General features: G+C 51.9%; 1 protein-coding gene across 12 annotated transcripts in view; it reads left to right on the top strand.

The window, feature by feature from the left end:
* The window catches only part of GTF2IRD1 (GTF2I repeat domain containing 1), a 46,685-nt gene that overhangs the window by 2,157 nt on the left and 19,203 nt on the right, over positions 1-25,325 (top strand). For 4 of the 12 annotated variants that reach the window (XM_072353306.1, XM_072353305.1, XM_072353310.1 and 1 more), the window contains exons 1-10: positions 539-616; positions 12,131-12,259; positions 14,019-14,160; positions 17,119-17,265; positions 20,062-20,245; positions 21,368-21,678; positions 22,091-22,180; positions 22,976-23,059; positions 23,787-23,970; positions 24,445-24,470. In XM_072353306.1, coding sequence (XP_072209407.1) covers positions 554-616; positions 12,131-12,259; positions 14,019-14,160; positions 17,119-17,265; positions 20,062-20,245; positions 21,368-21,678; positions 22,091-22,180; positions 22,976-23,059; positions 23,787-23,970; positions 24,445-24,470 — 1,360 coding nt within the window. In that variant the 5' untranslated portion in view covers positions 539-553. Of the gene's footprint in view, positions 1-538; positions 617-4,745; positions 4,822-5,177; positions 5,236-11,186; positions 11,203-12,130; positions 12,260-14,018; positions 14,161-17,118; positions 17,266-20,061; positions 20,246-21,367; positions 21,679-22,090; positions 22,181-22,975; positions 23,060-23,786; positions 23,971-24,444; positions 24,471-25,325 lie in introns of those variants that run through there. The other 8 variants (XM_072353315.1, XM_072353312.1, XM_072353313.1 and 5 more) reach the window with 5 other exon arrangements.

Raw genomic sequence — 25,325 nt, 5'->3', positions numbered from 1 at the left:
TTTGGTTGGCTGCACCCAGGCTCGGTCAGGCTCGGTGTAGGAATGCAGAGGGATGGACCCAGCCGGGGCCTGGGCTCGTCTCCTGCCACCCATGGCAGTGCCAGCGGTCCCCGAGCTGAGCAGCAGAGCCCCATCTTGGAGGATGGGATTGTTCCCTTTGCTGCTGGAGTTTGGGCTGTAAATGGGAGCTGCGCGGTGCTCGTCATGGCAGAGGTGTGAGTGGTGGGGGCTCTTCGCCTTCCCCTTGAGAAGAGGGAAGAGAAGACCTACTGGAAGCTGCTGCTCAGGGCGGAGGTATCCATCCAGGAGATAACAGTGTTATTAAGGTCATTCATTGGGAAGCTCCCAGCTGAAAGCAGCGGGGAGGGGTCTCTCAGTATCTTCAATACCCACCTGGTTGCTCGTCAGAGCAGAAAGCAGGTCCTTTTAGCTGGGGAGGCAGTGGGTTGTTGCAGACCAGAGGCTTTGCTGTGCCCAGGTGTTGCCTTTCACTTCCCGGTTTGTTTAATTTAAATCTCATGACACATCGTCTTCAAGAAGAGCTTTGGAGCCCATGGTCTGGCCAGAGGCCGTGGGAGACTCCAGGTTGTGCAGCAGCCATGATTCAAGTGGACTTGTAGGTTGTGGGTTTGGGGTGTTTCTGTTGTATTGAGCAAGGTTTAGTGCTTTCTTTTTAGCACAACCCCATGGATCAGATGAGATCCATGAGAAAGATGCCAAATGGTTCCATTTGGAGGGGGTGGGAGCTCTGCCTTGCTGAGCCATGATCCTGTGCTGGGTCCTCATCCATCCATGTGCTGGGGTGTTGAGCACCACGGTGCAGGTGGGACTTGGTGTGTGTGTGGGGAGCAGGGAGCACTTGGTTGAGAAAATCCCATTCAGGAGCTGTGGGAGGTTTTGTGTCGTATCCCTGTGTGATATGGGAGGGAAGAATGATGGTTTCATGTTTCCAGATGGGTCTTAAGCTTGAGATTTGCTGCCGATCGCCACTTCTCAAATACTTTGATGGTGATTTCCAAGGGACTTACCTACAGCATCAGTAAAGCTTTCCCCGCTGGTGTAATGTTATTAAGAAAAGCGCTCAGTGCAAGAATCACCTTCTTAAAAGCAGATTGTACCTTGGTGGGATTGACGTCTGTGTATACAAACAGCTCCTGTTTGAATTTGCTGGCTTTTGTGGCTTTGTCTGTGCTCGGTGCTATGATGGCTGTTTTAAGAAGAGAATTAACTTCCAACTAAACGAATAGGAGACCAGCAAAGACTAGTGCTCTGCCTTTGCGAATTCGCAGCCATCTAATCATCCTTCAGCAGGACTTTCTTCCTCAAAGCTAATCTCCACCTCTCACTTGAATTACGAGGTGCCTCCATCTTCATTTTGCTCTAAATCTGTAACATCAAAAGGAGAAAATACCCACGTGGGGAGCTGTGGAGGATCAGAGAATATCCTGAGCTGGAAGGGATGGTGCAGGGACCACCCGAATGCTGTGTATGAGAGCAGCGTCCGACGTGAGCCTGGAGCAGGTTGTGGGGTATAAATCACACTGGAGGTGACAGAGGTGAGAATCCTGTGGGCAGGAAGCTTCATAACTCGGTTGTGGAGTGTTTATTGCACTGCTCTGGTCTGGTTGCTGTCAGATGTTGCGTGTCCTACTTAGCTGGGGACAGGTGATGTTGCTGGAGAGCAAACGTGCACCGTGTGGTGCCTGTGAAGGATTTGCATGCTCCATAGGCTCGTTAAGGTTGGAAAGACCACTGGGGTCATGTAGTCTGACCACCAACCCATCCCCACCGTGTCCCTCACTGGGGTTGGGGTGATATCCATACAGATGCCAGAAGCCCTCCTGCAACCTCCATAGGCAAGGCTTGCTCCCGGTTGGTGAAATACATCAGGAACTCTGCTTGTTTAAAGGGCCTTTGGGGTTTTAGGGTCTTAAGTAAACATCCGGGTTCCTGTTGGGGTTGGGGATGTGTGGCCTGGGGGGGGCAGGGAGCCGTATGGGTGCTTGGAGCCTGCGTGTGCCTCCTGACAAGGTTATAAATTAGCGTCATTAGAGGAGGATCGCCGAGAATAAATTGCTCTGCACCCTTTCTGGGCATCACAGCGCTGTAATTTCATCTTGCCTTTCTGGGGACAAATGCCTCGAAAGCCCCCGGATGATATTACAGACACCCAGCCTTCAAAAGGGGCGCTTCACCCTGATTTATAGCACAGCAACAAGACTCAGACACCCCCATACCCCACATCAAGCTTAGTCAGAGGGGATGGGAACGGTGTGAGAGCCCTGCGTGGGGGTCATTTGGGTTCACTGTGGGATGCTGGAGGGCTTTAGGGACTGCCCTGTGCCACTGCTCCCTGCCAGCCAGGATGCCCTGTGCCTCTTCCTATAGTACTGCAGCACACCCAGCCCCAAAGCCCCACCAAACAACATGGTTAACGCCAAGCAGCCCATGCGCTATTAATACAAATGCTCAGTGAGAGTGGGCGACCTTTAGCAAGGCATTAAACATTTATTAAAGCCATTAGGATTAGTGTCAGGTTGCATTTATTTATTTTATTTCACCAAAAAAAAAAGAAAAGAAACCAACCAACAACACAAAACCATCACACAAAACCAGCCCCAAAGCTCAACGTGAGCTGCAGCCCCTTGAGATGGCCGCAGTGGTGCAGCCTATCCCCAGCACTGGGCTGGGTACAGAAGCCAGCATCGCTTTGCTGGAGCGAAGGGGGTTGTGGCAGTGATTTTCCCCACCTGCCCAAAGGTGTTTCCTTTATGATGGGCTGGAATTATCCTGGGCCGTGGGTGAGCTCCCCTCATCCCTCCATTGGGGTTTTCCTGAGCTGCTGCTGCTGCGAGGATTACGTGCTCTCTTGAAAATGTCTTTGTTTTCTGATGTTTGCTGTTGTAATTTATGTGTGATGCTGCCTCTTATTGAAAACCGAGGTCTTTATCTCCGTGGGAATTACACCTGTATAAGTACAGCCCCGTGCACCCACTGCTCTGCAATAAGAGCTGACTCCTGCAAGAGTTTTCCCTGTGTTACCTGCAGGACCCCACTCCTGAGATGCTCTTTGCAAGCAAGCTGCTGGCTTTATGGGTGCGTCACTCTTATGCTTTCTTACTCATGGAGTCATTGACTGGCTTAGCTTGGAGGGGACATTAAAGATCATCTCTTTCCAAGCCACCTCCCATGGGCAGAGTTGCTTACTCCTGATTTCTTCCTCCACTAGTGTCGGAGCTATTGCTTCTGCTGTTGGATAGGGACCATTTTTAGGTTCCTCGTTGATGGGGGCAAAATGAGTGTTTCCCTGCTTGATGACCTCCCAGCACAGTGGAGCCATTGGGTGGAACAGCAAATGCAAAGGGGCTTCTGTGGGCGGCTGCTGGCAAAGGACTATTTTTAACTCAGCCAGGATCTTACCGCATTGCTGCTGATGCATGGGAGCACGTAGGCATCCTTTCTTGTTTTTAAACCCAATAATTAAAAAAGAAGGAGCAGGCTGGCTGTGCTGGGCCAGGTGCTGAGAGGGTGCTGGGGTTGCTGGGCAGGTGCTTGGCAGCAGTTGGAGTGAGCCCTTTGCTGGTGGGGGAGATGCTGGACCAGATGAGCAGGGAGGGAAATCAGTGCTGTCAGAGACGATGGATGGACGGATGGATGGATGGATGGATGGATGAATGGATGGCTGTCTCATGTGTCCCCATGATAGTTGCCTTGCTGCACGTCCCCAGAGGGGAACGGGTGCGTGGTGACATCAAGCTGGGATGTGGGTGCTGATGGCTCCTTCCATTGCAGCTCCTCTTAAACTGTCGGTTTGTGAAGAAAGGTTTTTCTTTCTTATTTTCCTTTTCCTTGTGTTAACCTGCTTTTAGCCAGTGATGTTACAGAAGGCGTTTAAGCCCAGAACGTTCCTTCTCTGTATTGATTTTGCTTTCCGCTTCAATCTCTCTTTATTGCCCTTGGTGTTTTGAGGAGCTGGAAGGAGAACAAGGAGAGCTGAGCTGACTCTTCTCAGAGTTTTGTCTTATATGGGCACTGTGGTGTTGGATGGGAGGCTGAGGGAGAAATCCATGGGGTGAGTGCTCCCTAATGCTGCTCCCAAAGAGCTTGCTGTGGGACTGGGCCTGTGGCAGGGGCAAGGGCTTGGCAGGACCCATGGGTGTCCTTTGGTTCCTGTAGTTTGCTGAGATGAGTGGAGGGTTCTCCGGAGATGCCTGGAGGGGGGTCTGCAAGGGTGCACGGGGAAAGGTCTCCAAAGCACCAGATGCTTTGAGACCAGGTAGCGTCAGCTTTGCCTCTGATTGGGCATTCAGAGATGTCTCAGCTTGGTGAGCATCTTGCGGCTCTCTTGGGGTCCTAATCCAGGAGCTGAGCTCCTATTTGATCTTCTCTTTTGGATTGAAAGGCTGTTCAAAGGCAGGGACAACCAAGAGCCGCTCAGCAGCCCAACTTCTAGGGAAAGCCTTTCTCAGGGCAGCCAGCTTGCGTTCGATTGGATGCTTTATCATGGACCAGCATCATTGCCAGTTTCTCCTCGTGTGGCTCTCAATGCAGAGCCCAACCGGGGCATCACCTCTTCCAATATTTGCCTTCCCATCACAAAGCAGCTCCGCTGTGCATGGCGGCTTATAGGGCTCTCCAACGTCCCGCTCCGGAGGTGGCCGCGCCAATTCCTTAATTGCTCACCGCCCATTTAAGGGGAACCGATTAAGAAATTAATTCCCAATCTCAGGCGGCGCAGAGCCCCGTTTCAGTGCTTTGATCTGCAGGGACGGATGTGGGCAAAGGTGCTGCTCGCCATCCATCTGCTGACAGGGAATCCAGGTATGGACAGCATTAGTGTAAGAGCAGCTGGTGCTGATGCAGTTGGGGGTGTTCGTGTATAACTTGTCCCTTTTACTCTGATTTTTTTCCCCCTAAAATAGCCTGGAGATGCCCTTTGTTGGTGTGCAGAGCTGTGTGCGCACAGAGGGATGCTCAGGATGATTGTGTGTGTGTGTGGGGAATATTCTTATTTATTTTTCCAGTTGTTATAAGTTGTGTGCTTTGTGGGTATGGGGGGGGTTGGGGTGAAGGTCCGTGCTTGGAGCTGCAATGAATCTGGGGAGCTGAGCCACTCAGCACCAGTTCCTCCCCATCCCCACGCAGCATTCGGCCGCTTCGCTTTGCACTTCTCTGAGCGCTGGAAACCCGATTAAAAGCATCACAGCGCTGCATGGAAGGGAAATGTGCCACAAGGCAGGTTTGCTTTTTTTCTTTTTTTTTTTTGCAGGATTAAAAGCAAATAAATATTTATACGGTATGCAAAGCAGGCTGATAAGATATGCACATCAGGGAGAATTTGAAGCGGTTTAGTTTTGGGTACAAGATTAAGGGGTGTTTGTGTGTGTTGGTGCTGTATGTAGTTTTAAAGGATGTTTTTCTTCCTGCTGCACAGAAATAGAAATAGGAAGGGGGGAAAGCGGCGTGTGCTTCGTGGGCTGCTCTGGTTTTAGGTTGCGTGATCTCCATGCATCCCCTGCCTTTAAATGCAGGGATGGAAAAAGCCAGGGAGAGAGGGCAGTGCAGGCTGCATTTCGTATGCAAATATAATGCTGGCCCCGTTCCTAATATTCACTGTGTTTACACGTAAATGCAAACAACTGTTGACTTAGTTTCAACAGATAATGTGTTTCATAACACAATGGAAATTAGAATTAATCTGGAGGTTAGCAAGGCTACATGTGTTTGCAGCAGAGCTGAGGCTCCGTGGAGGCTTGGGGGTGGCTTTGGTGATGCTCAGAACCCCCACCCCATACAGAACAGTGCAGGAATTCCATTCCCCATTCATCAGCTCTTGCACATTTTCTCTTGGAATCCCTCACTGCTTGTGTTGGCCTTAGGAACCTTTCTGTCTGTGGTGTCCTACCATGAGAGCAGCCCAGGGTGGTGCGAAGGATGGAGATGGGATGAGAAGGGATGTGTGTGGGGTGAGTGGGTTAAACGCCCTACAGGGGGAGGGGTACAGGGCAGGGAGTGGGTTTGGGGCCGCTGTCCTGCCAAGTTTATATGGATAGGGATAACATGGGGACGGCTCCTTGTGGGAACTGAGATGGTTCTATGGCTCGATGCATGCAGAAGTGCTGGTGCCTCTGATGTGAGACCAGGCAGGAGCTAGTGGCCATACTTGGGTCACCTAGTTCAAGTCCTGGCTGTGACTCCTCACAGAAGCATCTGGGAGAGTCCCTGGCTGTGTCTTAGCCCAGGGCAGCCCTTGCAGGGCTCCCAGCTCCTTGCAAGGCTTCCTCATAGCCTGAGGAGGAGCAGCTCCACCTGGGCGCCGATCGTTTGGGAGCGATGTCATCACTGTCTCTGGGTGTGTGTCTGACCCTGTTTGTCTGTCTGCTCATCCCAAGTCATTTGCAGACAGCTGGATGGCTCCCACCAGGCGCCCGGTGATAAAATTGGGGTGTGCGCCTCAACCCTATTTAGCCGCCAGCCAATCTCTGCAGGACCAGTGGCCCCAGCAGGGATGTCCCAGTCTGACTCTGTTGGTTCTGTTGGATGCTGGGGTTTGGGGAAGATATCCCATCCCAGCTGGTCTTGCTGCCTGTGGGGGCTGTAGGACTTGGGGCTGTTTGTGTCTGAGAGCCAGTGGTGATGCTGAGGTTGGTAACGCCAAGTTGGGGTGAGTTCGGCACAACTTTGGGGCTGGGGAGGGAGCCAGCAGCAGTTCTATCAGAGCTACCCCCTAAATAAAGAATGGGGTGAAGGATGTAGCAGGATGGAGGAGATGTGTGCTCCCATGTGTCGGTGCTAACTCAGACCCCAGATTTGCTTTTCCGTGTCCTGCGTGTTGCTGGTGGCTGCAGGTTCTGAGCATCCTTTAATCTCTGCAGAAAGCTGATGTTTTTTATTTATCATTGAGCTCATTGATGCAGCATGGAGCCAGGCACGGGGCTGGCGAGCAGCACGTCCTGCAATGGGGGGAGGGGGGGGGGGGGGGAAACTTGCTACTGAAACAATAAGCAGAGAGCTGAAATATCAAGCGATAAAATTAAACTGTAATGAGATTAAACAGTGGCTCTTCTATCAGACCCTCCTTGTGCAGAGATAATTACCTGGGAAGTGCAGTGAGCACACTGTGAGCATGGCCGTGGGTCGGGATGAGGACAGTGCTGGGCTCAGCACTGAGGATGTGTCCAATGCACACACCTCGCCTCGGTGCACTGACCCAACCCAATGAGGATGCGTGGCTGGGGGGCTTCGTTCTGCACAGCCCTGTGTTAGCTGGGGGTGTGGGGTCTGTGTTCCATTCCCGATGTGTGGGATATAGGGAAGCATCCTAAAAGAATGTGGCCAGGACCCTGTGTGAAGGGCTGCAGTTTGGGGTGTTGCTTCTCCATCCACAGGCATGAGGCATCGCTGCCACCTGCACGTGGGATTCCTCTTTGATTTAGAGGGAAAAAGGAAAGGGGAAGAGAGAAATCCGTGCTGCTGTGTGATATAAAATCTGAGTTTGGATCTCTGTAAGTGCACGGAAAACAACAGGCTTTTTATGTTGGCTCTTGGGGTAGGAGGAGAGCAGGCTAGAATAAAGATTTACAGTGTTTGGGAGATTAAAGGCCCTTGGTACATTGTTCAAATACCACGAGATTAGTTTCCAAGGAGACGGATACCAGTTGCCATAGGCACCGGGGGGCCAGGAATTAGGATTGCGATTTTTTATCCTGATCACGCAAACAGTAGCTGAACGCTGCTAAAACTCCAGCTTTAAATAACACGAGTGTTAGCTTACATACCAAGAAAGCAGACTCTGGAAACTGGATCCCGTCCTCTCCCTGCTCCCCATCGCCCTTGGCTCCGTGCTTGGCTGGAGCCGTGCTTTGCGGTGCTGCACCTGGGTTTAAAAGCCCACGGGGTGCCAAGCGGTGTGGGGCACACACAGATGTATGGCTGTGGGTCAGGGTTTGACCCGCTGTCACTCAGCCTTGTGGCGTGGCCACGATGCTCATTTACCAGCACTCACCTCCTGCCCACCGGCCCCATTTCGGCACTGATGTGCAACCCCAACCCCAGCCCCAGCAGCTCATCCTGGCCTTGTCTCATCTTTCTACCAAAGGCTTGCTCTCCTTTGGGGATCTATTCACAGCCGGCAGGTGCAGTGGTGCAGCAGAGCGAGCTCCCCGTGCCCTCACCTAATTTTAGCAGCTCTGGGCCACCCGCTTCTGGGAAACGCAACCTGAGCCCCAGCAGCACGGCAGCACGCATCCCAAGCGCTCCTCCCTGCGCAGCATCCCTTCCCTGCCACGCTCCGTGTCTTTTCCCCCCGTTTTTGTTTGTTTGTTTAGTGTTTTCCTTAATACATGAAGGGATAACGCAGATAGAAAGGAGCAGAAAAGGATCTGTGGGCGCGAGGAGAGATGTTGTGATGAGGCAGTGGTTACGGGTTGGTGGATAGTTGTAGGGCTGAGGCATGTACGTGTGCCCTTGGTTGGTGTGCACGCTATCAGGGAAGCGCAGATACCCCAAATACCAGCGCCCTGGGAGGGCTGTGTTGCAGCATGAGGATAAGATTGGAGATTTTAGGGCTTTTGGAGGTATTTTTGACATTTGAGGTTATTTATGGCCATTCCATGAACGCCTGCTATCGCAGTTCTGTGTTGGAGCTGGCATTGATGCCGATGGAGCTGTGGCAGGAGGGTTGTGCTGAATTAGGTGTAGGGGATTACATCTGAGCGGGTTACGGGGCCGCCAGGGCACGCGGAGCATTCATTTATCTCCTGCAAGCTGTGCATCCAGAGCCGTTTGTCAGCCCCTTGGCGGGGCACAGCCAATGCTTGGCAGTGTGTGAGAAAGCTGCCCGTGCTGGGCAGACATCCCCAGCACTGCGGTGATGATGAGCTGCGCATCAAGTCAATGCGAGTCAAGTGTACGGTGCTCCCAGCCAACCACCAACAAGCTGACCTCAGAAGTCCCCGAGATGTATTGGGGTGGGAAAACGCCTGCAGTCGGCGTCCCCTTCTTATTGCCTTCTTGTGGCTCTTGTCCCAAACCCACGTCCCCGTGAGGGATGTGTCAGAGCTGGGAGATGTGGGGACTGTCCCTGTGCAGGAGGGCGGATGCTGGCTGTGTGCTGCTGAGCCTCAGCAGTGACATTCATTGTCCCTTTGGCTGCTATCGGGGCGGCTCATGATGAATTTTAAAGCACGTTTAATGATAGCGAGGGCTAATGACTTGCGTGTCCTCCAGGGCTGCTGGGATTTTTAGAAATCCCCTTTAAAGGCGCCTTCCCAGAGTAGAAAGCAATTACAGCCCTATCAGCGCTGTCTCATTGCTACCTGTGGGTCCTCGTCACACGCGTCCCTCTGCCGCCAGCCCTTTGGGTGATACTTCCTGGGTGACTCAGGAGCCCAAATGCCATTGTCAGAAATCCTTTTGATGCTGTGTGGCTGACCTGCCCCCGGCAGAGCTCCAGTGCCTGCCCCAGGCTGTCTCTCCCCAGCCCAGGAGGGATGGATGCCCTATGAGTCCCTCTTGTTAGTGCATACCCATTTCTTTGCTGTGCATGTGGCCATTCCCATCCTATAGCATAGCTGACCCTGGTGCACGCAGCCCAGCACAGGGCTTTGTGGTGGGTCATTACCCAAATAACGAGGTTTATACCTTTTTTTCCCCCCACCCGTCTTGCAGTGGAACTCAGCTTTCGATGCACCCCTCGCTTTGTATGAATGGAACCCGTTTATCATTTGAAAGTTCCAACAGCGCCATTTTCTGCTTGGAAATTTCCCCTGGGGGGGAGGTGGGTTGTTCCAGCTTCGTTTCACTTGTTTGGCTGTTCTGTTTGCTCCCGGCGCTTTGGAAACGGTGACACAGCAGGCGGATGTTTATTTCTGGGAGGGGTGCACGGCACGGGCAGGCTGGGGACCGTGGCATAGGGGCAGGATGGGGCTGGCATGGGGATGCCCTATCCCCATCCCCATGGGAGCACCTGAACACCATCCCCATCCCTGCAGGACGATGGCCCCTTGCTCATGGGTCCGGCCTGCTCGCGTGTACTGTGCCCCCATCCCACCTGCAGCCAGCCCTAAGTGGTGTAAGAATGGTTTACCCCAGTTTCCCTCGAGCTTAGTTTCCCTCTGATTAGACAAACAACTTCAAGCTGTACATCTTAATTTGATTTGAATAAGCCTATCGCTCGCCATGAAGTTTTTTTCCTCCCGTTTATTCCCCCCCAACCCCCCCCTTCCTAAATCCGCTGTCACTGCGTGACCATAAATGATTAAAAGCTTTGTAGGAATATTTCTTCCCCCCACCCCCCCGTGAAATCCCAGACATATTACTTGGGTCGTGTCTTGCTGTCCCTGGGAGGCAGTGGGACGAGGCTGCAGCAGTTGGTGCTCCCTGCAGGGCTGCCACAACCCCAATCCTCCGGGTCCTCTCCGCAACGCTGCCATCCGCACCAACAACCAACGTACAACGGTGGCAATGCGGAATGATAATTAGGGCACTCAGAGATGCACATCATCAAAGTAAGGCTGTTTTCCATGAATGCTGGTTGTGGGGGCTGAGCGGTGGGAGCCTCCAGGTGATGGATGGCCCAGGCCTGGTGTGCGGCATCGCTGCGTGGCATCGCGTCCCGTGGTGGCTCTGCAGCGCTGCCCGATGCTCGCAGGTGGCACAGGGTGGGCTGCCTGCAGGACATGCTCACAGCCCTGCTTCATTTTGCAAGCTGACGAGCCTTTGGGTTCTCCTCCTCCCCTTTGGGTTCCCCCCCTCCCCGCTCCAGCCCTATTGCCAGCATCATCCTTGGGGAGAAAACTCAGCCGTCAGCTCCGCTCGGTCGGGCAGCGCTGCTCGGAAATGTCAGCTGCTCAGCAGAGGATTTTTCTGGGTCAGCGTTGGCGCAGCACAAGTGCTGGTGCAGCCTCATCCACCACCCTGTGCCCAAACACACCCGTGTGGCCCCAACCCCTGTCAGGGTCCTCCTGGGTGTGGGTCCCATTGGCACCCTGTGGGGTGGCCCTGGTTTGAGTCTGCACGGCAAATCTCATTCTGTGCCCGTGGCTTCATTCATATTCTTTGGCTCGCCCTGCCCGGCTCCCTCTAATCTTGTCTCATTAGAAATTCCCTGTCCCCTTTTATCTGCTCGCAGCTTCAGCACTTGATTCATGAGCCAGCTTGGATGGCCATCGTTCCATCTTCTTTGCTGTCCTTTGTTTGGAGGTTGGAAGCTGGGCAGTGCTGTGTTGTATGAGTTCTGTGTGTCTCCCCTTCCCCACATCACATTGCTGGGAATGAAGGATGGAATGCGTTTTGGTGCTTGTCTCCTCCACCTGTCTGACCAGATGGGTGCTGTGATATGGCTCAAGCCAGTCCTATTTTCCCCTTTTTTCTCCCATTTTGGAGCTTCCAGAGCAGGTTCTGCTCCCCCCACCTCCACCCCCAGGAACCCAAAGCTTCTCCTGGGTGAGGAGCTGATGATTTGGAGGACAATTTAAAAAAAAGAAAGGGAAAATACCCTTAAAAGCTCAATTCCCTTTTGCTTTCTCCCCATACTGAGCTCCTGTGTGTTGTCCAAAGTGAAGGCAGATCACCCCGTGCCTCGAGGACACCTTTGCATGCCAGAAGCTCTCCTGAGTATAAAGAGAGCCCATGGGGATGGGGAGCATGGGGACACAGCTGTCACCCAGTGCTGCTCTGTGTCACTTCTCCCACGTGTCGCAGCTGCTGCCCATTCTGCTTGGGGTGTCCCACCTGGATGGCACCTGCCCAGGGATGCGTCCCCATTGTGCCCACCCGCACTGGCACTGCTGGGATGCGTGGCATCAGCGCCAGGCTTTGCTTACAGCTTGGCAGCGCTCACAGTTATCTATTCTGCTCCTGGCAGGGCTGAGTTGATTTACACGTGGGTGTCTTCCACACGCCTTTGGTTTTCTGCTTTTCCTCTTGCTTCTGCCCACTCGTGTGCGTGGTTGTCTGCACTGGGTCCGGGTGCCGTGGCACTGTCTGTGGTGCAGGTGGGGCTCAGCAGCACTGATGGTGTGTTGAGTGCTTGCTAAAAAGACAATTTCTTGGGTTTTTTTTTGGGGGGGGGTTCATCATTCCCTTGTGCTCCTATCAGTAACAGCATTGTGGTTTGCTTTATTTCCAGGTGAATATGGCACTGGCAGGGAGGCCTCTAGATGTGACCCTCGGCAGCTCCAGACCTGAGCAGTGGAATATGGTTTTTCCCCAGAAAGACGAAATCATCACCAGCTTAGTGTCTGCCTTAGACTCCATGGTAAGGGTCCCCCATCCCTCTCCATCCCTGTGCCCATTTCCAGCTATGAGGGCACTACTACAGCCTGATTAGGTCTCGCAGTAGAGCCCAAAGTGGGGAAAGCCTCCATACCCCCAACAAAACCACCCCTCAACTCATTGAGCTCCTGTTAAAGGGGCTGCACTGAGGGATGTTGAGTTCATCACGTTCTGACAGCCCTGCTCGGATCAGCTCTGCAGTGTTCCCCATTAATATTTATGTCGGTATCAACTGAATGTAGAGGCTGGTTGGGTTTTTTACTTGATGTTTTACCAATGTTACCGTGCACTTTTACACAACAGGAGAACAATGGCTTTTATCTGGCAGAACAAAGAAAATAACTTTCATATCTTTTGACGTAGAATTCCCAGTGGAAGCCTTGCATAAGTCAGGCGTGCTTACATAAACAAGATAACTGTTGGGATTAATTCTCATGGACCAGAGCTAATCTGATTTTTAACTGTGAATGCGATCAAGAAGGGAAGGTGCCATGTATAGCAAGAAATATCTAATGAAAAGCAATGTGCTCAACAGCCCTCCCTTTTCAAGCCAAGTCTTGGATGTTTTCATCTTGAAAGCATCTTCATCTCCACCAGGAAGGCATTTTTCCCCAGATAGCAATTTCCTTCTTTTTGACCACCGTCACCCCACTAAAGAGCAGGTTCCCCATAGCTGACACAGCCCGATGGCTTTGATGTGTGTCTGTGCCATCATCTACAGCAAACCGTGCTGTCATAGTTGGGCTTCTTTTAATGAATGCCCGTTGTTCCGCAGCCTCTGAACTTCCCTTCTCACAGTAGGTTTTGTATTTCTTTTCCGCATGTTGAGTTTCTTGATCAAAATACTCCAAATGGTTGCCGGGTTCTTGAAAGGAAGCCTTTAAAAAATACATATTTTGGTGATGTAATTAAATACTCCCTTCTCGAAGAAGCTCAGCAGGAGGGAGAATGACCCAACAGTTTGCTTTAAGCCCAACCACATGAAAATCGTGTGCAGGGGAGCTGGAAGGAGTCAGTGGCTGCAATGGGGTTTGGTCCATGAGCAGCAGATCTCCTGCTCCATCCTCAGCTCACCTGGTGTGCTTTGAATCACCTGAGCCCAATGTTTGTCATCATTGAAGGATGAAAGTGGGAAACTCCCCATTTCCATTGCGAGCTTTGGATGGTGTGATGGCAGAACTGTGGCTGTGGGAATGGGACCCAGGCAGCAGGAACTGTGTAACAATTACAATGAAAAATAAGAATGAAAATGCATATACATAGCAGGAAGGGCATATTACATAAAATGGATTAATGGAGGAAGTCTTTTCCGTCTCTTTAATGTTTTGCATAACTGTACAAGAAGAATCACTCGACTAATCCAGACTTTGACCATATTAGTGTTCTGTAGCCGAAATAAGATTCTTGTGCTCCTTATTTTATTAGGGCTGGTGGAAAACCACAAATTGTTGTTTCTTTGTTCTATGCAGGAATGTTTTCTTTTAAAGAAATAGTACAGAATTGTTATTTTGGGGAAGGGGGGGTGCGTGTGGAATAGAAGTCAAATGTTTTCCAATAAAACAAGCTTCTTTTTGCATATCTAAGCCTTTATGGAGCTGTAAAGTTGTTGAGGTACTTGTGGTGCAGGGGGTGCTGTAAAACCCATGGAATTCTGATCTATAACATTGCTTATGGTGGGGAGATGGCCAAGGGTGGCTGATGCAAGGCAATGCTTGAGCTCTAACCCACTCACATCTCCGCAGTGCTCCGCTCTGTCCAAGCTGAACGCCGAGGTGGCCTGCATTGCTGTGCATGACGAGAACACCTTTGTGCTGGGCACTGAGAAGGGCAGAGTCTTCCTCAGTGCCAGGAAGGAGCTGCAGGCTGACTTCCAGAAGTTCTGCCGTGAGTATCTTGGGTGGTTTGAGCTTGTCTGCCTGTATGACGTGCTCGGGTTTGTTCCTTGCGTGGCTGCGGATGGGCAGGTTGCAGGTGGTGCGGTGTTTGTTGGGCTTGGCGGAGTGGAATTGTAGATTGATGGAATCACAGAATCATAGAGTGCCTTGAATTAGTCAGGATGTTAAAGATCATTCAATTCCAACCCCCCTGAATGGATTTCCTCTGCATGGAACTTGGTGCTCTATTAGCTCATGAGTTGACCATTAGCCCAAAGTTGCATGAAGATGCTGGGGGTGGGGATGGCGGGGCAGATGGGAGCCTTTTCCATGGAGGGCACTGTGTGTCCTTACTCCTTTGCATCCTTTGGTCGGTGGGGTTTGTGCCATGGCCATCTGTGAGCAGGAGGAGGTCTGAGGGAATTAGCAGAATTAAGTTCTCCTAGGGATCAGCCTGGAGCCAAGGCTTTTATTGGCTTTTGGAATGACAGGAGGAGATTTGGAGAGCTGGAAGCACCGGTTGGATTTTTTGAGGCCAACAGGAATCTTTATTCCAAGGAATATCCCATGCCATGGGATACCTCAAGCAACAGCCGCCATGTTCCAGGTGCCACCAATTAACACACCCCAACCTGCATACTTGCATTTTGGGATGGCTTCATCCCTCCCACACAGCTGGAGCTTTCTCTTGGCTCCGTGCAGGAACAGAGATGGGGTTTTGGTGGTGCTGATGAGCCCTAAGGTGGGGGGAAGGTGGCCCGGAGCCGATCTGCAGGAGTGCCACCACACCTGGTGGGACAGTGGTGGGGACAACAACCCACATATGCGTGCACGTATGGCCTGGTGTTGATGGAAACCATATTTGTGCTTAATCCGTTGGAGAAATTGTTCAAGAACGGTTCATTGTAGTGAAAACATGAGTGCTGTAAAGCTGCCAGGGTCACTGTCTGCTTGGCTGATTCGTTGCACATGTGCTGGGTGAAGCGCAAGGCTCGCCTGCAGCACTCGGCTTCGCAGCACCGCATCCCCGAGCATCTCAGCCCTACTGACCCCACTCCTCCATCGCGCTGCAGATGGGAGGCTGACATTTCTTCCACTCTGTTTGGGGCTAGGAAAGCTATCTGCAGTTATTCTCCATCTCGATGCGTTTCATTTTGTAGGCAGGGTTGTTTTTTTTTGTGTGGTGGAGACGGGTTGGTGGTTGGACTGGATGATCATAGAGGTCTTTTCCAACCTTCGTGATCGTATGATTCTATGAGATGCCAGCTGTGAAGCCCTGCAGCTCCCATTAGCTGATGACTGCATGCACATCTCACTTTCAGAGATATATCTGCATAGATTATGGCCAGTTACCATCGGCATCGAATCGAAGCTCCCCTCGCCTTTGGTTTAATGTACACACCCTTGTGGAAGTGGAACTGTAACATCTGGTACAAAGCACGAGGTTCTGACGGTGGGGTTTGTAACAAAGCGGCTGATACTCGAGACAGGGTGAAACGTGATAACTCTGTCTTGAATTATAAATGGCCGAGGCTCAGCTCTACTACATAAAGCTCTTACAACTGGCATGCATCGTAAAGCATCCCTGGAAATGCCTCTGATTTATAGGCTAGCTGCCCCCTTAGAAAGGATCTGAAATAATCTAAACCAGACATCGCTGGGAGATGTAAGAAGGCTCTTATCTGCCGAGCTGAGCTCCTCCGGGCGCACAGACCTCACTTGGATGCTCTCGTTTATCTGAAGCCCTGGCTCAGCCTTTCCTGACGCACGGCGGGACTTGACAGTTATAAAGATGGATGTTAATGGAGGGGAGTGTGCACTCAGATGGGAGGGGGAGTCTCAGAAGGGTGTGAGTTGGAGTGGATTTCACCACTTGTAGGATACTCGGAGTCTCCTCCCTGGTGCTGGCTTTACCACCAATCCAGCACCTTCAAAACAACTGTTAAAGGCTCTGGGGCAGCAGACATGGTCACCACTCAAGTCAACAAGTGTTGGGACAACAGGGGGTGGCACAGGGATGCTGCATCCCCCATGTCCTCTACTCACATGGGGACACCTCAGGGAGCAGGTCTGCAAGGGGACAGGCAGCGTGGTGCCGCCAAATCCTTCGTGCTGCCCTAACCAAGAGGCCATCAGCAATCTCCTAGCAGCCATCCAGCAGTGGCAGAGCAGGGTCTTTCATTTTTAGTTCTTATGATTTATTCTATGTCTGTCCTTCTGGGTATCAGTATAAACTGGACGTGTACCAGCTCACCTGCCCTCAGTGCTGGCCTACCACTGCTGTCCCCATTTCCCCCTGCACCAAGAAGGATGGCTGAGCCCTCTGTGAGCAGCAGCCAGGTTGGATGGCTGGTGGGAGCCTGTCGAGGATGATGAAGGAATTAGTCCTTTGCCACTGAAAATCCCTGGTGAATCGGTTTAGCTGGAATGGCAATAATGCACTTGTAGTGTTTAATTTTCTGTGCATTTAGAGACGCGAGGAAGTCGTTGCTGAAGATATGCTTTATTTGAGGTTTAATGGGGGAAATTAGCAGGAAATAGCTGGTATTACCAAGTTATGTGACGCTGAAGGGTAAAAAAGCCTCTGAGAAAGGCGGATTTTCTCTTTCGCAGAGATTGAAGGCTAAGCAGATTGAAAGCAGAGAAAAGAAACGCGCTGGCCAATTAATCATAATGGTGTCAGTGCAGCTGAGTGTGTAAAACAGGAGTGGAGGGGGGTACATGTGGGCTGAGCATGCCCACGGCTCGCTGGGGTGCACCATGGCAGTGCAGCCTGTCCCTGCACCTTTCCCCATTCATCTTAAAGGACTTTGCTGACACCAGAGTCTGGCAGCTGTGGGTCTCGGTCTTGCATGGACAGGCTGTGGTGATGAGCTGTTGGTGTTGGCTGGTTTCATCGCTTCATCCAATGCTGACAGCATTGTCCACTGAACCTTCTCCCACTGCAGCATCTCCCGTTCTCTTCCAGGAGTCCAGCAGAGGAGGGAGCAGGATGCAGAGGCACAGAAGAAGGCAAAGGAGTGCGGGCGAAGCATGCTCAGGGTCTCCCCGGACCAGGGATCAGACGTGTACCTCCTCAGGAAGATGGTAGAGGAAGTGTTTGATGTGCTTTATAGTAAGAACCTTCACGATTCCATCTGGGGATTTGGATGGCCCTGGGGCTTGCTGCACTGCCAGCACCAGCCCACCTCGTGGCTTTGGGACTATTGGTGCCCAGCACAGCGGGCCCTGCTCCTGTGTGGGGTCAGTGCTGTGCTGGGGGCAGGTCCAGCCACTCCCTTTGCTGTGAAAGGGGCTGTACCCCAAATGGGTAGTACTTTGTGCTCAGGGGGAGCACCTTGCAGCCCCCTGGCCAGCTGAAGCCTCTGCTGTGGGCTAAGTGGGGTTCTCAAATGCACTCTCCCCTTTCCATGGCAGCTCCGCTTAAAAGCAAAAAGATGATTTTCTCGGCTCTGAGAGACAAGCTGGTGCCATTCCAACACATGCATCATCCCCAGCAATAAAGCTCCTGCAATTAAAATGTAGATGACCATATGGCTGCTGCTACGTTGCCTGGTGGGTTGCAGAGCTCCCTCTGGGCCCAAGCTGTGGATGCCGGAGCTGAGGCAGCGCTCCTGCTCTCAGAGCATCCCCTGCGGGTCCTCATTGGGGAGCACTTGTAGGGCTTCTGGTTGTGGTGTAGCTCCACGTTCCATTGCCCACTCCCACCTGCACACAGCATTGCTGCTGTTGGTTTGTAGCACGCGTCGCAGGCTTTGGAGTTGGAGGGGAGACAGCAGCACTTCCCCTGGGCAGAGCAGTCGGGATCGGAAGTGGAGGTTTTCTGAAACCACTTAAAGGGCTTGGATGTGATACTCCCATTAAAAGGGGTAATCAAATCCTCTTGCTGCCTTTGAGAGCTCATCCCAAGTCACGAGGAGAAGGGAATACAGAGCTGGGGCTGCTCGGGTTAGAGCTGCAGGCTGCGTTTTCCTGCTGCAGGCTGTCAAGCCAATGGGGAATATGAGAATTATTCTTTTATATAATTAGCTATTTAGATTATGTAAGTTTTACCGGGGCTCATTTGCATGGGGCTGGATGAACTAGATGGCCCGTGCATTAGGATAAGGCTGGAGATGCTGTTTGCGGTGTGGAAGACGTGTTTGGGTTTAATGCAGCGCCTGACACGCAGGATGCAGAAGAGCTCCCAGTGTGATGAGCTGCATCCCCAGGCTGGTCCCAGGAAAAAGCCGTCCCTGGTTGGTCATAGAGAAGCAGGAGGTGGCCCAGGGGGATTCTGTTTCCAATACTGACAGGGCTGCAGGAAATTAGGAGTTATCTCTTTTTCTTTCTTTTTTTTCCTCTCTCTTTCTTCTTATCCTTTCAGTTGCTTCCCATCAACAGGGATTGGAAACAAAAATCTTAGAGAATGCTCAGTCAAAAAGATGGCATATTCCCTCCAGAGCCGGGTAATCTCCGCACCAACAGGATGACTGATTACCGCCAGCTTCTATTAAACAGGCATTAATGATGATTATTGTCTCTCTTTAGCTAAACCGTGAGCCTCTGCGTGGCAGCGCAAGGCTTGGTGAAGGTCACTTTGACAGGAACACGCTCCCCATAAAGATGTGTTTGGGGAGTTGCTGAGTGCTGGGTTGATAAGGGGCCACTTGGGCATCGTCCTCCCCCCATAGCAAAGATGGTGGGAGGTGGAAAGCTGCTAAACGCCGGCGTATCGAGGCAGCAGTGCCTTCCGAGCCTGCAGAAAGCCTTCTTGCACTGCTGTGGTTCAAAGGTTTGGTTTGAAACTTCTGTTATTGGCTTAATTAAAATATTATCCAGCCCAGCTATAAGGAACCTTGATGGCTGGCGCGAGTCACACATCATTAGTTATCATGCGTTGCTTCAAAGAACATGTTGAAGAAATCACTTTTAATAAGGACTTGCTGACAGTGCCATAGGATTTCCAGGGTTTCTGTCAGATCTGTTGTGTGTCTTTTTTTTGTTGTTGTTGTTTAAAAGAGTGAGAAAAACCAGAAGATTTTTAAGGAGAATCGCTATTTAAATGTCTCACAGTGTCCTCTGCTCCTGAGCACAGTGCTGGGACGTGGATGGAGACCCTGTGGGACAGGAGCTGAGGAGTGAACCCATGCCACGCAGCCAGATGTTCTGCATCTGGGCTCTGCTTTGCCCAGACTGCTTTGTTTTCTATCTTCTCTGGGGTTCGTGCTGCCTCAGCCATCCCAGATGTGGGCATGGGGCCTCTTCAGGCCTTTTAGCAGGTCTCGGTGATGCTGTGTAGTCATGCTGTGCTGCCAGGGAAGGGGAATGCTGTGCTTCTGGCTGTGTGGGGAGGTTTGGTTATGGAAGGTACAGAGGTGCCTTGTGTCACCCAGCCAGCCCTGCACCTCGTGGGACTGTGGGGCTGCTGAAGGGAAAGGGGTGGTTAGAACTGTCTGCATTCACTCTGCCTTCAAATCATGGAACAGAGGGAAACTTTTGGGGGATTTTCTTCTCTTTCCTTGTGAGCGAAGGCTGCCTCACAGCAGCGAGGAGCAGAGTGCTTTCCTTTTCTCCAAGAGGTAAAGAAAAAGTACTGACAGTAAGATATGCAGAATATTTCAGCAGACATAAGATGGGAACCCACGCGAGCTGAGGATGACACATCTCCTTTGTCAGCACAGATCACTTGCTGGCACAGGTCTGGGGTCCCTGGGGGGTGGGCTCACACCAAGTGACCCTAATTGAGGATTCCACGAAGACCTCAATGCTTGAAGGCCCTTAAAGGCTAAGCACACGGACTGCTTTCTCCTTGCGGTGTCTCCATCGGGCTCTGCACAGCGGTGCCTGCAGTCCTGCTTTGGGTTTGCTCCTCAAGCTCTGCCTGGAGGGCTGGGGGTCCCTGCTCTGTGTAACTGTGCCCCTTCCCCAGGTGAAGCGGTGGGGAAGAGCAGCGTGGTCCCTTTGCCCTACGAACGCTTCCTGAAGGAGCCGGGACTGCTGGCAGTGGCCGGTTTGCCCGAGGGGATCAGCTTCAAGAAACCCATGGAGTACGACGTGAAGTCCCTGATGGCCATTTTAGAGCACAGCCACAGCATCCGCTTCAGGCTAAAAAGGTAACCCTGGGGATCCTGGTGGGGCTGGAGGGGGCTCTGGTAACACCGCTGTGCTGTGGAGCTGCTGCTATGAGCATGTGTCAGTGCACAAGGTTAACTGCAGTGCTTTGTGTGACTCTGCCAGCGTCTCAGCTGCAGCACGCTCAGTGCTTTCTCGTCTCCAAAGAGATTTCCAATGTAAATGTCGCAAGCTCCTTTCTAGGCTGAAATGTGTTTCTGTGCCAGAGGATGAGGGAGATGGGGGACAGCAACGGGGTGAAGCCCCCCGGCTGCCATGGCCGTGTTTTCACAAGGGACTTGTTGGTTTTGGATGCTCTGAGCTCGCCTGACTTGAGGCACCTTGGATCGTTGAGAGAAATGCTGAGCACTAACAAATACCTCCTTTGAAGGCTCAGCACTTCTGGAAAATCAGGCTGAGATGGCTAAAAGTAGGACACGCAGAATTTGAGCCGTTTAGTGAAGCCGTGGCTGCCTGTCTCATGTGAAGCATCTGCACTTCCTCGGTACGAAACGCGTCCTTGGGCTGATTGAGGTCCCTGGTGAGAGTGCCGTGAGGTGCTGAGAAAGGCAGCTCAGATGCTTGGTTACAGTCCCACAGATTGTTTGATTCCTAAACACACCAGGCTATGGGGCTGGATGGCTTTGCCAAAGGCATAAGCATTTTGCACTGCCATAAGCTAACCTGTTCTGCTTAGGGGAGAATATAGTGCAGGTTCCCAAAGAAGCTGTAGAGGGTTGGGTGGCTGCTGTCATTTATGAAACCATGAGCAAAAAGGAAGTGAAGTGCAGGGGGTCCCATCCTCCATCCTCCTCAGCACGGCCCATTTGTAGGCTCTCCTTTCCCCTCCCATATCTTTGTTCATACAGCTTATTTATCCTACTCACATCCACCCTGAACATTGGCAGAGGATGCGATCAACTTCCATAGGCACCCAACTCACTGCCTGGAGCCACTGCCCCATAGTTTCGAGCTCTGTGCACCCTTGCCTTGAGCATCTTTCCCCTTCCAAGGCACAGCTCCCAGCACATGCAGGCCACGGTGCTCAGCACTCAGGTCTCCGGCAGTGCCGCGGACCCAGCAGAACCTGTTTTCTCCTCTTTTTCTCCCTTTCTTCCCTTCAGGCCGACGGATGAGCCCAGCAGAGAGCCGAACCCTAGCCTAGAGTTGACTTGTACCTCCCTCGTGCCCAAGGGCGGCCGAGACCCTGGTGCCAACAGCCACATGGCCAAACCCTCGGGCCAGGACGCTCCCCCCGCCGTAGCCGTGACCAATTTCTTATATGGTGTCTCGCTGCCTACGCAGATCGCCATGGACCTAAAGCAGGAGGTGTCCTCCGGTCTGCACGGGGCGACCATGGCCAGTGAGGTGCTGCTGCCCAGGCCCTCGGGAGAGCTGAAGGTGCCTTCCTCACAGGAGTACAGCGACTGCTGTGGTAATAGCCTCGAGATTGCTCGCAGACGAGGGCCTGGTGCAAAGCCCCATGGAGCTGAGAGGGAAACATGTGGGGCTTGGTGTAATGGGGCCAGCTGGCTGTGGCTGGAAGGTGGGCACTATATTGGCCCTGAGGCTGTGCAGCCCTCACAGAGATGGGGAGGCCCTGCAGTGCTGCCCCAGAGTTGCCTTGGGTGCCACTGTGGTGCTGCTATGGATGTGCTTTGCATTTTACATTGGGGGTTGGTGGTGAAGAGGCAGGGTGGGTGAAGGAGAACTGCTGGGGTGAGGGACGTGTCACAGCTGCAGAGCCCCGGGCTGGTGTCACAGCAGACACCCAGGAGCTTGCTGAGATGCCATCAGCTCTCTTATGGAGCTCTTAACATTGCTTTCTCATCTTCCTTTGTGTCCAGGACAGAAATCAGCTGTCTCCGGGGGTCCTCTCATCCAGAACGTGCACTCATCCAAGCGCATCCTCTTCTCCATTGTCCACGACAAGACAGGTTGGTGTCGCACCATGGAGGTCTTTTTACAATGAATATAATGAAGCACAGGCACGGGTTGCCCAGAGTTGGTGGTGGATGCTCCATCCCTGGAGACACTCAAGGTCAGGCTGGATGGGTCTCTGAGCACCTGATCTATCTGACCCTGTTCATTGCAGGGTTTCCCCACCTGGAAGGGACCAGTTCTGCCACCACACAGGTGACACCGGGCAGTCCCAATCCTAATGGGGAACCAGGGCACGGCTCGGGTGAGGTCGTTTTCCTGAGCTGAAAGTTTAATGTGGTTTCGAAACAACTGGAACCCTCTCACCCCAATCTGACTGTGCCAGTAGTGCCCAGAGGGGATTGGTGGGAGGAGGAGACTGCCTCATCCACACCTAACCCCACCCCAGGGATGTGCAGCCCTAGAAATGCTGACGTGTTTGCACCAAAACCTTCACCTCTGTGCTGTAGGAGTGGGAAAGAGAACGGATGGGAAAAGCTCTATAGTGAAACTGCTGTGCTTTTCAGAGGTTTGCTTCAGGTGGAGCCAGCTCTGTCCAGGAGGGTCTTTCCTTTCGGGGCTGAAATGTTTTACAGGGTCATTCCTGCAGCAGAACTTGCTCCAGGCTGGGGATGGGGAAGCCCAGACCTGATCTGCCAACCTGGCAGAATCCATTCTGGAAGGGAGAAATCATTCTTTTTTTAAAGCAACAAAGTCTCTTTCCTGGTTCTCAACATTTTGCACGAGAAAAGTGCATCTGCTGTGTATGAACCATATGGAAGTTCCTTATTTCTTATATTTTGTTTTGATAGATAAGTGGGACAGTTTTATAAAAGAAACTGAAGATATCAACACCCTTAGGGAGTGCGTGCAAATTCTGTTTAACAGCAGATATGGTGAGTAGGAGTTAATATCCCATTATGCATCTGCAGTGCTTGTGGTTTGCATATCATTATATAGCAATCATTTTTGTTCCCTAACACAGCAGCAGGAGCCATATGCTAGAGCTCCCTTCTCTCCTTAACACATTTAGCCCAGCAGCTCCAAGTCTGGGTGTCTGCTGAAGGTTATGTCAATATTTCCATTTGGAGCCTCCCCCGTTGAGCAACTTATAACTCAGCCATAAATTGGCTTGGTGTGGAGCATGGCATGGCCAGGTCAGCACCTACCAGCACTGAAGGCAAACGGGAGCAGTGGTGTGCAGCCATATTGCATTAATGTGGCAGGAAAAGAGGGAAATCGTTGCTATTCCAAGTGCTTTGTTGTTTCCCTGTTTGTGCTGCTTATGAGCATCTTCAGTGCCGACCATGGCAAGGTGCTTTGGGGTTACGTCTCCATAGGGATGGGATGTGGCTCATGGGTGGGCTGTGGGTTGTTACCTGTGCCATCCTCAGGTGTAACTCAGGAGTTACACAGGTGCAATATGTGGGCTGTGAACTGATAACTGAGATATGAGCTGTGTGACTCAGGAGCTGCGTAGCTCAATGACCTGCTGGGGGGAAAAAGCAGAAGATGAGACAACACACGCTGTGCACACACAGGCTTTGCTTTACAGAACACCTTCATTTGTATCATTCCTCAAAGGAAAAGTGTGTGTTTGAGTGAAAACCTTTCACCTTCCAGCTGAAGCCTTGGGGTTAGACCACATGGTCCCCGTCCCATACCGGAAGATCGCGTGCGACCCCGAGGCGGTGGAAATCATTGGCATCCCTGATAAAATACCCTTCAAAAGACCTTGCACCTACGGCGTCCCCAAACTCAAGCGGATACTGGAGGAGAGGCACAACATCCATTTTGTCATCAAAAGGTGGGTGGCCGCCCTCTGCAGGAGCTGCCATTGGCAGGAGGGAGCTGCTCTGAGTCAAGTGTCTCAGGGTTAGCTCGGTATGTTTGACATTAGCGGGGCAGCTGCAGCACATTTGGCTCTTGGTTTGGCTGGATGTATCACATGCAGGCTGGGCGCTTTGTCCTGGGCGCTGCTTTCCTGCTGGAGTGAAAGCTTCTGCTTTGGTCCTATCATCTTTTGGGACCAGCTTCGTAGAGCCTCATTTAATAAGTTAATGAAATGAAGAGAGTGACTTATACGGAGATGTAAAAGTGCTTTAGTTAAAAAGCATATGGTGTAAGATTGCTTGGTTGCACAACAGGCTAAGAGCCTTTTTTGTGGGGGAATGAATAAGTTGGCTGTTTTGACTCAGTTTAATCCTATTCATAAATAAAACCTAAAACTCAGTCATTAGAAGCATCTCTTTCTAATCCTTTTCCTCCCCTTCCCTCCTAGGATGTTTGATGAGAGAATTTTCACAGGTACGTTCTTCATGTCTTTTGATTTATTGCCTGTGAGTTGAAAGATCAGCCAGAGAAGCGGGGCTGAAATGCAGACAGCCAAGTGTAGGACACTCAGAGAGAAGAAACCTGGTCTGTGCCAAACCCAGGCTGGCTTTACTTGGGCCACATTCAGTGCTTCCCAGTGAATAAAGCAAGACAGGAGTTGTGGAGGCTGCCATGTCCCAGTGCCCTGATTTGGGGAGGGACTGCAGGAACAGCACCCAGGCGCTCCCATATTTATCACCCAGCCCTGCTCCTGGGCTTGGCTCACAAGTAAAGACGTGTTTGGGGTTTTCCTTTCTTCCCAGCTGCCAACCAGCTTCCCAGACAACACCTCTGACATCTCCACAGGCCAAGTTAACAACCTGAGGGTGATCCCAGGGGGAGTCCCAGCATAACCTGGAGGAGATCCCACCTCCGTGGTTCCGGAGTCCCATTTATGATTTCCTTGCTCTAGACAATGATTTTAAAGCTCGTCACCCACCCCTAAGGTTTGGAGCCCTGAACTGCATCTCGGATGCTTGGATTTTCCTTGCAAATCCATCATAGTTTGCCTTGGGGGAGGCGTTCCAGACACGGGGGGTGATGGAGCAGCTCTTGCCTGCCTACACCTGCGAGCTGCAGCAGGAAAGCTCAGTGCTGGGAGCTCAGGGTCACTTGGCATGGAGCTACAAATGGGAACGTGGAGACGAGGAAGCAAATCCTTATGGGTGACAGCCCCTCCTTCTCCTCCTGCTCCCCGCAGGGCTACCAGAAGCAAAATACATTAAACCTGCCTTACTGTGATTCATGTCAGCACATCTGACTGTGCAAAGAGAAAAAAAAAAGCATCTG

Source organism: Excalfactoria chinensis, chromosome 19 (assembly GCF_039878825.1).
Source record: "Excalfactoria chinensis isolate bCotChi1 chromosome 19, bCotChi1.hap2, whole genome shotgun sequence".
Taxonomy (NCBI): Eukaryota; Metazoa; Chordata; class Aves; order Galliformes; family Phasianidae; genus Excalfactoria; species Excalfactoria chinensis.
Note: the sequence above shows the minus strand (reverse complement) of the source record. Positions and strands in the feature narration are given on the sequence as shown.